Source organism: Canis lupus, chromosome 23, assembly GCF_003254725.2.
Source record: "Canis lupus dingo isolate Sandy chromosome 23, ASM325472v2, whole genome shotgun sequence".
In the NCBI taxonomy this organism is placed as follows: domain Eukaryota; kingdom Metazoa; phylum Chordata; class Mammalia; order Carnivora; family Canidae; genus Canis; species Canis lupus.
The window spans coordinates 15,884,433-15,898,160 of record NC_064265.1 but is presented as its reverse complement, the minus strand read 5'-3'; the positions used below and the strand labels follow the sequence as shown (position 1 = coordinate 15,898,160).

General features: G+C 33.7%; 1 protein-coding gene across 3 annotated transcripts in view; it reads left to right on the top strand.

Moving 5' to 3' along the window:
- ZCWPW2 (zinc finger CW-type and PWWP domain containing 2) overlaps positions 1-13,728 on the top strand; it is a 146,726-nt gene that overhangs the window by 97,582 nt on the left and 35,416 nt on the right. For all 3 annotated transcript variants that reach the window (XM_035705258.2, XM_035705257.2, XM_049099714.1), the window contains one exon: positions 902-948. In XM_035705258.2, coding sequence (XP_035561151.1) covers positions 902-948 — 47 coding nt within the window. The remainder of the gene's footprint in view (positions 1-901; positions 949-13,728) is intronic.

The following is a 13,728-nucleotide window of genomic DNA, read 5'->3' as shown; positions in this document are numbered from 1 at the left end:
TTTCTTTATTTCTTTTACCCCGTCTTCCTACCTTGATAGCGCGAACTCTTCTCACTGTAGCATTCCAGCTGGTCTCTCTTTAATTCTCAGGCCGAATTCATAGATTTTTCAGGAAAATTTGAAGGTTTTCTAGGTAGTTTGGTGGAGACAGGTGATTTGGAGACCCTACTCTTCCGCCATCTTGCCCCCGGAAACTCTATGTACAATTCATTTAGATGGAATTCTACATTGAACCCATAAAAAATCCAATTAATTATTATTACCAATAATTTTTACTAATTCACACAGTTTTGCATATATCAAAATAATATCTTAAAATTATTTTCTATATTCTATCTGGTTGTAGTCTTCTTTATTGTTGAGTATTGCTTAGGGTTCCTACATGGAGGCAGCAGACATAAAGATTAGAGATTGCATGGCCTCAGGCATGGTACTTAGCCTCAACTTTCTCAGTTGTGAAATGGGGATGGACTACATACTTTACAAGATTATCATGAAGTTTAAATAAGATATTTTCTGTAAAGTCTTTACCCTGTATCTGCATGGAGTAGATGTCCAAGTAGAGGTCACTAGGATTTCATTCCAAATCCTATATACTTCAGAGCACATAAGCCTAGAGCCTAGAATAGGATAAACTAGATGCTAACTTGAGAATGTCCAACCAATTAGATTTAAGGGAGGAAGTTTGTCAAATAAGTATATGAATCCCTAATGTTATTAGTTTTGGATTATTCTGTTCTACTCAACACTAGGAAGTTGAGTTTGTTAGCATTTTGATCAAAAGAACCATTAAAAACACATAGTATAAGAAAGTAGAAAATTCTAATTGTATAACATTGCATTTATTTAAACAGGAGTATAGGCATTTTTTTTGAAACAGCCATACTTTTTTATCTTACAGATAAATCCAAAGCAGATGGCAAAGTTGCTGTGGTAGCCAGGAAAAGGGTAAGATCATGTTTCATTATATAAAATATGTAGACTTCAAATTCCATTTGATTAAAGCTATTTTTAAAATAAAATTGAATTAATATTTAAAAGCAAAATGATATATAATGAGTTTTTTCTTCTAAATGTTGGTTGAGTATATGTTTCCTTTTTTAGGTTGACACTAGAAATTTAATATTTATGATTATGTCAGTGTTACAGAATTATCAGAACAATAAAAAATTTAAAGTTCACAGGTTAGCAATTGCTTTTACTTAAATTGTATTTCACATATGTACTCTCATATACTAAAATATTTTTTGTGTGCCATGTTATTGGAATGTGCAATCTCATGGAAAATTTAAATAATTAAAATCCACAGCTTAACATGGACTTTACCTTGAAGTTGAGAACAATATCAGCCATTTATATTAATCTAAACATAGAATCTTTTAAATAAGATTGGGAGTCAATAGCATTTTAAAAGAATTTTTAAAATTTAACCATCATTCTGTATATTGTATGCAGGGGGATGTTTAACTCTTATTTATTGTCAAAAATATGATTGGGATAGTATGAACCTTGACATTCTCCTCAAGTGACAGTATTGTTAACAGGATGGTACTGAAAAAGAGAAAAAGTCAATACTTAAATTCTTTTAGATGAATGATATATTGGTGTTGTAAGAAAAAGAATTGTGATTGAAAAGAGAGCCTATCCCTATAGTATTTCCTGTGTTGAATGGTGGGGTTGGTGTAAGGTGGACCCAGGGAAGATTGAATGTAACCTGACAGAATAGAAAAAATGTTGGTCACAAACCTATAGATGAATAGGTAATGAGGTAAGCATCATTTCTGTATTCTGAGTATGTATATATCATGAGTCCTCTTATTTTTTTACTATTTATTTATTTTTATGAGTCCTTTTAAAATCAGATTATGTTTTACCCTTTCACTTTTTGACTTGTAAAAGTAATCTGGACTTTTCACTGGCTAAATAATATTGTTGCGCCTTTGCAGAGAAGAATTCCACATCATAAAAGACAAGGTTGCCTTTTAAAAAAGAAAGGAGGGGATCCCTGGGTGGCTCAGCGGTTTGGCGCCTGCCTTTGGCCCAGGGCGTGATCTTGGAGTCCCGGGATCAAGTCCCACTTCAGGTTCCCTGCATGGAGCCTGCTTCTCCTTCTGTCTGTGTCTCTGCCTCTCTCTCTCTCTCTCTCTCTCTCTCTCTCTCCCCCTCTCTCTCGAATAAATAAATAAAATCTTAAAAAAATAAAAATTAAAAATTAAAAATAAAGGAAATAGTACTTGAGTGTATGTCTGACCATCAAGACAAGAATATATAAGACGGTGCAGGATTGTTAACGTGGATGGAACTGTTTATTTTAGTCTCCGCTTAAGGATATTTAGAATCAAAAAAGATATAATAATAACTAACATTTCTATATATTGCTTTATTTTTACCAGTGATTCTCAATGAAAGTGGTACTATTGTCTCTAGGACAGTGCTATTTAAGGTGTGGTCCATGGACCAGAGCTAGTCTGTGGACTATTTATTATTGGTCTGCAATGAGATAAGAGCAAAAACTGACAATAATCATTTAGAAACTTGTGTAGTAGTTCAACAGAGTTATTTTTTTCTGCTGAATGTAATGATAAAATATAGAATATATATTTTGTATTTCTTTTCTCTTTCAATTTTTTCATAGTAACTTATTTTTAATTGTATAGAAATACAGATCTTGGACATACTGGGGGCAAAACTGGTCTTTTAACACATAATTTGAGAGACACTGCCCTGTGTGTCTTGAAGTGTGTTAGGAATTTGTAGAAGTATCTTGGGCTGCAGTAGTTTGTGGGAATACAGGGCATTTTTGGGGGCAAAGTTAAGGAAACTAGCTATTTTGCAGTGCATGGAATGGAACTGTATCACAAAAACTGTCTAGCATTTGGCATGACTTTTGAATGTGCTACTTGACTCAATGAACAAGAAATATACAGTGGACCCCTGAACAACACAGGGTTGGGGCACTGACTGCTGCAGTCAAAAACCCATGTGTAACATTTGGCTCCCCCAAAGCTTAACGACTAATAACCTGTTGTCAATTGGAAGCCATAATAAAGGTATAAACAATTGGTTAACACATATTTTGCATGTTATATGTATTATATACTGGATTCCTACAATAAAGTAAGCTAGAGAAAAGAAAATGTGAAAATCATAACAAAGAGAATATACATGCCCAATAATGTACTGTAAAAAAATCTGTGTGTAAGTGGACCTGTGCAATTCAAACCTGTGTTAAGGATCAATAGTAATTGTGTAGTGATTTAATACAAATACTGAAATATAACATGTCAGAGTTAAAAAGAAACAAGGAATTTAGAAGGCTTATTATAGTGCAGGAAACTGAAATGGAATAAACACACTGTTCTCAAGATTATTGAATCATTTACTTATTTTCTACTCAACATATTTTAACATAATGTAACTACGTATTTAGCTGTAAAGAGTAAAAGTGTAGTTACTGAGATACCATGGAAAACATTTACAAATCTGAAACAGGAAATTTGAGATGCCTTTTACAGTCTTAAAATAAAATATTACTAAATTTACAGATAATGAAATATATTGTTCCCTTTGAATTTCAAAAAATAAACATTTAGAAATATTTCATAGTATTGGTACCCTTTATATATTTTGTAAGCACTTTAGAATAATGCTAAGAAGTCTGTTACAAATATTACATGTTGAAATTATTTTTAGATAATCTTTTGTCTTCCAGTCTTACTCTAATACTGTCTACAAAGTCTACCTTAAAATTCTTTATTACATAAGATGTAATGTAAGATATTATTGCTTTTTTTCTAATTTGTTATCAAGATACTCTTCATCGGGGCACCTGGGTGGCTTAGTTGGGCATTCATCTCTTGATTTCAGCTCAGGTCATGATCTCAAGGTCGTGAGGTTGAGCAGCACATCAGCCTCCATGTTCAATATGGAGTCTGCTTGAGATTTTCCCTTTCCCTCTGCCCCCTCTTCCCACTCACAATCTCTTTCTGTTTCCTCTCTAAATAAAAAAATAAAATCTTAAAATAAAAGACATTCTTCCTCACGTGTCAAAAGTTATGGCCAAGTTATTTTTAAGTACTAGAGACTGAATATGGCCTGGAAATGTGGGATTTCTGTGATATTTTGTTACTAGGTCATCTCATGTCATAGCACACAGAGGATTATTTTCCCCATTGGGAATTACTTTGCCAAAATCATTTGGAAGAATATAATACTTCTCATTTTCTATGCTTGGTTGGACAAGCTAGAATTTATTTTGGAATATTATCTCTATTTCAGTTAAGATTAGTTTATTTTCTTTCATTGTATAAAATGTCTGATCTATTACTACTTAATTTAGAAGTAGTTTTGCATCCTTGCCAATAGCTGTTGTTTCTTGTGTTGTTGACAATGCAAACTGCTGGAGCCACTCTGGAGAAAAGTGTAGAGGTTCCTCAAAATGTTAAAAATAGAACTACCATACCATCTAGCAATTGCACTATTAGGTATTTACCCAAAGGATACAAAAATATAGACTCAGAGGAATATATGCACCCTGTTGTGTATAGCAGCATTATCAACAATAGCCAAACTATGGAGGAGCCCAAATTCCATTGGTGAATGAATAAAGCAGATGTGGTATATGTATATATACAATGGAATATTACTCAGCCATCAAAAAGAATGAAATCTTGCCATTTGCAATGATGTGGATGGATCTAGAGTATATTATGCTAAGTGAAATAAGTCAGAGAAAGAAAAATTCTCACTCATATGTGGAATTTAAGAAAGAAAACAAATGAACTTAGAGGAAGGGGGAAAAGAAAAAAAGGAGAGAAAGAATCAAGCCATTAAAGACTCTTACCAATAAAGACAAACTGAGGGTTGATGGAGGGAGGTGGGTGAGGGATGGGCTAGATGGGTGAAGAGTATTAAGGAGGGCACTTGTTATGGTGAGCAATGGGTGTTGTATGTAAGTGATGAATCACTGAATTCAACTCCTGAAACCAGTATTGCTGGATATTAACTATCTAAAATTTAAAGAAATAAAAAAGTGCAGGTACTTTCCTCTAGAAGAAAAGACAGATGTGTAATTTAATAAGAATAATATAAGAATGAATGAAGTATGGGGTGACTGGGTTGCTCAATAGGTTAAGCATCTGCCTTCAGCTCAGGTCATGATGCCAGGGTGCTGGGATAGAACACCACGTCAGGCTCCTTGTTCAGAAGGGAGACTGTTTATCCCTCTCCCTTTGTCCCTTCCCCCCCACTCATGCTCTCTCTCTCTCTCTTAAATAAATGAATAGAATCTTTTTTTTAAAAAACAAATGAATAAAGTATGTCTACAATAAAGTTATAAGTAAAAAAAGAAAACAGTTTCTGTTCCTATGTTCCCACCATTTTGTTCCCACCACTACTTCTGCCAGTACATTTTTCTATAGATCTTGTACAGAATGATTTTATCCAAACTTATTCATGATAGGAATGACTAGCATTTATCTTACCAATTATGTCTTTAAATGTAGTTGTTCACAAGCATACACATATGGAAATACATTTTTCTTTTATTTTTCTTTTATATTACAGTTATGGTATTTTGAAATTATTCATGTAGTCAGGTATATTAATTATGTTATAGGCTACAATTGCTGTAACAAGGAGACTCAAAATTACAGTGAGTCCTACAAGATAAAAGTTTATCTATCTCTCTATTGTATACCTGACCAAAGGTGGGCAAGTGATTCAGAGTGGGAGGAGGCTTTGCCCCACAGGATCATTTAGACTCCCAAGTTTTTTCTGTTTCATTGTTATGCCAACCCCCAGGGTGTGGTCCTAATCTATATGGTCAATAATTGGTTGCACTATCTATCACATCTACATTCTGGGCCATGAAAAGAGGTAAAGTGGAAAAAGGAGTACAATTAGCTGAACAAGAAAACATGAACTTGAAGCTGCACGTGTCACTTTTCTCATATCCCATTGGCAGAATTTAGTAATATGGCCACAACCAGTGGCAAAGGGAAGGAGGAGAATACAACTTCTAACAAGACCAATCTAGATACTGGGTTACAATTAGTGGCCTAAGATTTTCATTTAAGAATAGAGAATAGTCTATTTCAAAGTATTTCTTATAAAAGGTAGTGGTTAGGTTGATAGAGCTGAGAAATACTAAGATAGATTGCCTAATGTAACCCTTACAATACCAGTGGGAAATAGGTATTACCATAACTGTTCTTACAAAGAACCCACCCCCAGGGATGTTCACCATTGCCAAAAATTCAATACAAAGATAAATGATAAAAAAAAAAAAGTGAGGTAATTGGCTGTACAGCTCCTTATCCTGGGTTGCAAATATTAACAGTTTATTTTCTTTATTTATATTTATGTAAACAAATGTGTATATGTACATGTAAAATGTTTTGTGATTGTCTTGTTTTTACAACAATGAGCACTGATTATATGTTATTCTATAGATTTAACTACTTGGGCTGACAGACACAGATCTGTTTTTAACTGTCTGCAGAGCATACCATAGCAGATATATCACTTTTAGTCAGCCAGCCGTACATTGATAAGCGTGTGCAAGTTTTCAAGTTGCAGTTGTGGTTTGATACTGCTACATGCAGTGCTTTCATAAACCTCCTTGTACATATGTCTTTAGGTACTGATGCTATTATTTTTATAGGATAAATTCCCCAAATGGGCTTGATAGATCAAAGCTAACCACAGTGTTACCTGCCTCCCTTGAATCATGAAGGGACCTTGAGGAATAAGTTCTATGTTGGCCTGTGCTGAGTTGCATTGGCAGTTACTGTAGCCTCTTTGAACCAGGATGTAAGAATATTGCCACCTTGAATGCCATTGCTAAGTGCCTATGGGGATGGTGCTTCCTGGGGCAAGTAGGAGAGCTCTATCTAAATGGTTCTGCCATTCTCATAACCCCCTTCTTTTAACTCTTCAGCTGCATTTGGCTACCTGTTAAGATAGAGGTGAATAGTACAGATGTGCACAACTTTGCACCCGACCGCCGCTCTGCCCAGTGGAGCAGTCTGAATGAAAGAGAATTAGAGTAAGCCTCACTGATCTCTGAGTCCCATTTGAAAGAAAAAGAAGAAGGAGGAGGAGGAGGAGGAGGAGGAGAGATGAGAAGAAAGAAGAAGAAGAAGAAGAAGAAGAAGAAGAAGAAGAAGAAGAAGAAGAAGAAGAAGAAGAAGAAGAAGAAGAGAAAGAAAGAAGAAAGAAAGAAAGAAAGAAAGAAAGAAAGAAAGAAAGAAAGAAAAAGAAAGAAAGAAAGAAAGATCTAGATTGTCTCTAAGTCCCTTCCTGCTTTAATATTCCATGAAATATTTATAACAGCTCAGTACGTAATTTCAGAATGTCAAAGGACTGATACAAACCAGAGTAAATATCGGGGTCAGTTGGCCCTAGAAATAAAGAATTAAAATACTAGTGTATTGGGAAATGGGTGGAGTTGCTGGTAGTGTTACCTGTTAGAGATTCTGAAAGATGTTTGAATATAAAAGCAAATATTCAGGACACAGCATATTGTGGTGTAAAAATAGAAACTTATGAATGAGCCAGATCTGCCTTCAAGGGCTAGTTCTACTTAGTTGTGTGACCTTAGGTGAGTTAATGTCTTTGATCCTCATTGAATTAAGCTCTGATTTGGGAACCATAATAATTAAAGATAGCATGAAAAGCAATAATAGCATAGAGTTTGCTGTATTTTAGTAGGTGCTTGTTTAATAAATGCCTAGTACTTTTCTCATTTCTCCTTAGAAAGAAATAGGGAGGATTTAAGAATATTTAAAATGTTTAGACTTATAATAGCATCATAGTTCTATTAGATGAGACTATGTAAATCTCTTTTTAAAAGTAAGTCCCACCTTTTAATCCCAATAAAATTTTTTCAATGTAAATATAAGAGCATTATATTTGGAGGACAACTTTTAAAAAATATTTTATTTATTTGAGAGAGAGCAAGAGAGAGAGCACAAACAGGGAAGAGGAGCAGAGGGAGAAGCAGGTTCCCGTTGAATAGGGAACCCGATATGGTGCTTGATCCAAGGACCCTAGGATTATGACCTGAGCTGAAGGGAGATGCTTAATCAATGGAGCGACCCAAGCACCCCTGAAGAACAAAATTTCCTAAATCATCCAAAATTCACCTCCTCAATTAAAATTTTTAGATTATTTTTTGCATGTTTATAGTTATTTCTATATACGTATGTTTATTTGCATCGTTTTACTCATTGAGTAATGTGCTGTTAGTGTTTTGATTTTTGTATTATATCACAAATCTTTTTCATGTTGTTTTATGGTTTTTACTACATTTAAGAAGTTCTTTTTTTTTAATTAGAGAAGTAGCATTGTGAGAAAACAAAAAATAACATATAAATTCTTTTCCAGCTATAATTTCAGTTCTAAAAGAAAGACACTGTTAATAGTTTTATATACTTTTGCATGTATGACCTTATGTATTATATATGCAAATAAATGTTTATGAATAAACAAAATATATTTATATGTATAAAATATATATGCTTTATTAACATAAATGGAATGAATTAAACCTCACTTTTTTCATTCAATAATATATTGTGGACATCTTCTCAAGTCAAGGATCTACCAGATCTTACCCTGTTGCATAGCATATCATTTTATAGAAGTGTCTTTATTTATTGAACAGTCTCCTGGACATTTAGGTTGATTCTGGATTAGCAAAATTATAAATAAAAATGCAGCAACATCATTGCACACAAATCTCTTTAAACATTTCTGTAAATATTTATACACTAAAAATTGCTAGAAAAGGACTTGCTGAGCTCAAAGAGTAGGAACATTTTAAATCTTGCCAAATTGCTAAACATCTCCCATCTAAAAAATCCCCCAACATTATTGTACCAATTACAGTCCCATTATTAGTGTAAGGGAATGTCTAGATTGCCTTCACTTGTCATCTCTTGCATTACCAATCTTTTTTCTTTGTAATTTGTTTAGTTTTTATTATAAATTTATGTAATATATGCTAGGGAAAAAATACCAAGGGTTACAGAAGTGTGTAAAATGGAAAGTTCAAGTCATTTTCTTCCCCCTTTTTGCCTCACCTCTAACATTTTACTATTTCAAAATCTGGAAATAAGCATCTTTGCACATTTTTTGCATGTTTGTGCCCAAATTTCAACAGAACGATTCTTAAAAATGAAACTTCTGAGGTAAAGGATGTGAGTGCTTAAAATCTGGTTATGTTTAAGGAAAGACTAAAAAATTGTTATATATTGAGGGAAACTAAGGAAACAAATGTAATGTGAAATCCTAGTTTGGGCCCTGAAACAGAAGGATGTCAATGATAAAACTGGCAAAATTTAAATTAGGTCTTTATTCAGTTAATGGTTTTGTAGCAATGTTAATTTCTTATTTTAATAATTGTACTGTGATTGTGTGTAATGTTAACATTGAGGGAGGCTGGATGAAGGATATATGGGAACTCTTTTGAACTATATCTGCATCTTTTTGTAAATCTAAAATTACTTCAAATAAAAGTTAGAAACTCTAGTCAAGTGTTGCCAAATTCTCTTCAGAACTATTTTATCTGAGTACTAGCAATGCTTTTCCCATTCTCTTTTCCCACCAATCTTTATATATTTGCCAGTATTTAAAAGGAGATATAAAATAACATGTTATTATTTTCATTTGCTGTCATTTTTTTTACTTTCATGAGGCTGAGCATTGTTTACTATATTTACTTTGATGAGGTTAAGCATTTCTCAGTGTATTTATTGGATATTGTATTTCTTCTGAAAACTGCCTATTTATACCCTCTCCTGTTTTTTCCATAGTCTGGCTTCTCTCTCTCTCTCTCTCTCTCTCTCTCTCTCTCTCATTTTTTTTTGACTTGTAGGTGCTCTCTTTAGTTATTGATTGTTAATACTTTGCTAATATACTGTGAACATTTCCTTAGTTTTCCTTTTAAATTTTTTGTAGTTCTTTTGTACTTAGATAATAAATTTTTTTCTTTTAGGTTTTGGAACTTTGGTGACATACTTTAAAAGACTGCCCCTTCATTAAAACAAAAGTTATAATTCATTTAGTCTTTCTTCTATTGCTGTTGGTCACACTTTGATGAAAATCTCCATGAATATTGCTTCCTTTCCCACCACATGTTTTGTTTCCTTCCAACAATTCCCAGTAGAAGAATCCCTGAGACAGTGATAGGAATACATCAGGTTATTCACTCTCATCAGCAGTGCATGCAAATGCCACAGTGATAGGTGTTATCACATAAAGATGCTGTCACCAGTGTACATCATACTTTGTTGTTTTAATTTGCATTTCTTTGACTTGAGGTAATTGTCTATGTTTGAGTTGTTAATGTTTTCTTGTAAATTTATATGAACATTTTATATACTAGCAATTAAAATAATAATTTTTTGTCATTGTTTCAGTAAATGTTTTTACCAGCATATTGCTTGCTTTTCCATTAGTTTTTCCTGGCAATATGGAGGTTAAATATTTGTATGTGGTCACATCTGTATTTCTAAGAGGTTTTATTACTTAGGATGGACTTCTTCATAGATAATAATGCAGAGGAGTGAGTAAAGAAAGAATATATAGAGGTAGACTGTCGAAGTATGAATCCTGGCTCTGTCATCTACTAGCAGTGTGATCTTAAATTAGCTACTTAACTCTGTAAGGTCTCGATCTCCTGTTAAGTGGAAAGAATGGGAGTATTGCAAAATAAGATTGCTTTGACAGTTTGTGTAAAGCACATAATGTAGTGCTTAGAACATAAGAAACGTTTCACGAGTGTTAGCTATTATTATGGGACTGGGGATTTATTTTTATATGAGGTAGAAGGATAGGGTATAAAAATTTAATGCACCTTGCTAAGATGGGGTTCAGGACATGCTACCCCAAACATGGCATCTTGGTATATTGAATATTTCAAGCTCAATGAATTTGTGAAATGACAGGTACAGGAAGGATTTTCTCACTTTCCCTAGAGCATGAGGTTATAAGAGCCTCATGTAAGATGTTATCCCTACACCAGGAGGAAAAGAGCATTCTTTGATAGTAGAGGGAGCTTGAGAAGAATCTCGTAGTAAGCCTTGCCTTTCCACAGCTTACCAATCTTACCTCCTACACTTTCATGTACTTTCATGTTTTCCTATGACCTTCTACTCTTCAAACCTTGCTTAAACACTCTCAGGTTTAACTGCTTCTTTGGACCTTCATATCCTTAATGAAGGCTGCCATATCACATAAAACCTACATTAAATAAATCTGCATGCCTTTTAGTTGTTGTTGTTTTTTAAAGATTGATTTACTTATTTGAGAGAGAGAGTGTGCATGAGCAGGGAGAGGAGCACAGGAAGAGAGAGAGAACCTTCAAGCAGTCCCCCTGCTGAGTATGTAGCCTGAGTTGGGACTCAGTCCCAGGACCCCGAGATCATGACCTGAGCCCAATTCAAGAGTTGGATGACCAACTGACTGAGCCACCCAGGTACCCCTAAGTCTGTATGCTTTTCCCTTGTTAATCTGGTTTTTGTTACAGGGGCCCCCATCAAGAATTTAGAAGAATAGAGGAAAAAGGCATTATTCTTCCCCTACACTGTCAGTTATTCCAATACCATTTATTGACTAACAAGTAATGTTTCCCTTCTTTACTGTTTTTTTAATCTTTATAATATATAATTTGCTATCTTCATCATGTAACATGTCAAAATACCTACTTATATATCTATTCATCTATCTGGTCTTAAATTTCATATTGTTTTAATTATTTTATCTTTAATATGTGGATCTGTGATCCTTTATTACTATGATTTTTAAAAATTGTTTTCACAGTTCTCATCTGTTTACTTTTCGGATTGTATTGTCTTTGTTTACATATGTGTGTGTATATATATATCTGTATAATATATGTATGTATTTTCTGTATATTATGATTCTTGATCTTTTAAAAAACCTTTCTGGCTAGGGAAGGACTGCCCCTTACAGGTAGCAAAGGGTACTCCTTTCATATGCAAATCAACCAGTCCCAAACCCATATCCCTCAAATAACTTCTTACCAAACTCTGAAATACCAAGCCAATATTTCCATTACCCTAAATCATCCCAAAATCAAGTACTAGGCAATTGGAGACCATTCCTATAGGCCAGAGCCCTCCAACATTGTTCAAACTAGCCAATCCTGAACTGTTCAGCCTACTGTACCTTGCCTTTCCTGTGGAAACCCCAATAAAGGCATAATTTAAATAGTTTTAACTACATAAAAATGAACTTTAGGATTATTTAGTGAAGTTCCAGGAAAAATTCTGTTGAGATGATGATTGGTATTGTAAAAAATCTTATTGTTAATTTAGGGAGAAATTATATATTTATAATATTAAATACACCCATGTAGAAACACAAATTGTCTCTCTATTCATTTCTCTTTAAGTTTTTTTTTTTTAAGATTTTATTTTATTTATTCATGAGAGAGAGAAAGAGGCAGAGAGACACAGGCAGAGGGAGAAGCAGGCTCCATGCAGGGAGCCCAACATGGGACTCGATCCCCGGACTCCAGCATCACGACCTGGACTGAAGGCGGCGCTTAACCACTGAGCCACCCGGGCTGCCCTCTTTAGGTTTTTTAATGCAGAATTTTACTTATTTCTAATTAAGGCTATCTCAGATACCATTACTAATTAAAAAAGGATCTCTTCGTCATTTTGTTTTCTAATTTTTTTGGCCTATATACAGAAATTATGTGTCTATGTATGGGTATCTTTTTTCCTAACATTTCACTTTTATTAAGGCCAAGAGTTTAACTTGTAACACTTTGAAAGACAAAATTAATGATCACTCTTCTTGATTTATACATTTATGTGTGAGGAAATTAGGCTATTATATTTTCTGATGAATAAATAGTTTTTCCCAAAATTATTGTAAATATTCTTCATAATAAGCAGAAATTTTTCATTAGCCCAGTTGCACGATAAGTTGCTTACATTTTATGACTAGATGTCTAGATATTTGTGTTAATTAATAAGCTTGCTATTAATGTGGAATTCATGTACTGCAGCTCACTTGATTCACTAGCTTTATATGCATCTTTCCCCAAAGATAAATATTATAATAGATCCTTACTTCTGGTTTCTAGCCCCAGGCAAAGAGAAATCTCTGAAAAGAATAGTAAGCAGAGGAACCCCTTGGGAAGAGTCACAGTCAGAATTCAAAACTCATTTAGTTTCCTTTTGGATTCTACTTCGTGGGCATCATTCATCTCTCTATAGGCCTGTGTTCCCCAAACTTGAATCATTCAGGTATCCCATCACCATTTTGCCATTTTTTATACTGTTAGTTACTATCGTTGTCTTTTGTTTGACTTAACCTTTTTCTCAATCTAATTTTTTTATTGAGGTAAAATTTAAACACTGAAAGATCTTAAGTGTAGGGTTTCATGAGTTTTTCTTAAATATATACACTCATATAATTACCATCCCTAACCAAAATAGAGAATATTCTCATCACCCCAAAACGTTTCCTAATCTAAATTTTAAAATGTAATTTCACTGTTTTGTTGTGCATTTGTAGGTTTCAAATACACAGAAATATATATTAATATATAGAGAAAATTATCCATTTATCATTTTCAATTATCAGTAGAAATCTTAACATAGACATTATTTTCATACTAAATTTGATTACCCTGTGCTCAAAAAATGGAGGGAAACTGGGAAGCTACACCACTATAAGGCAGTGTTG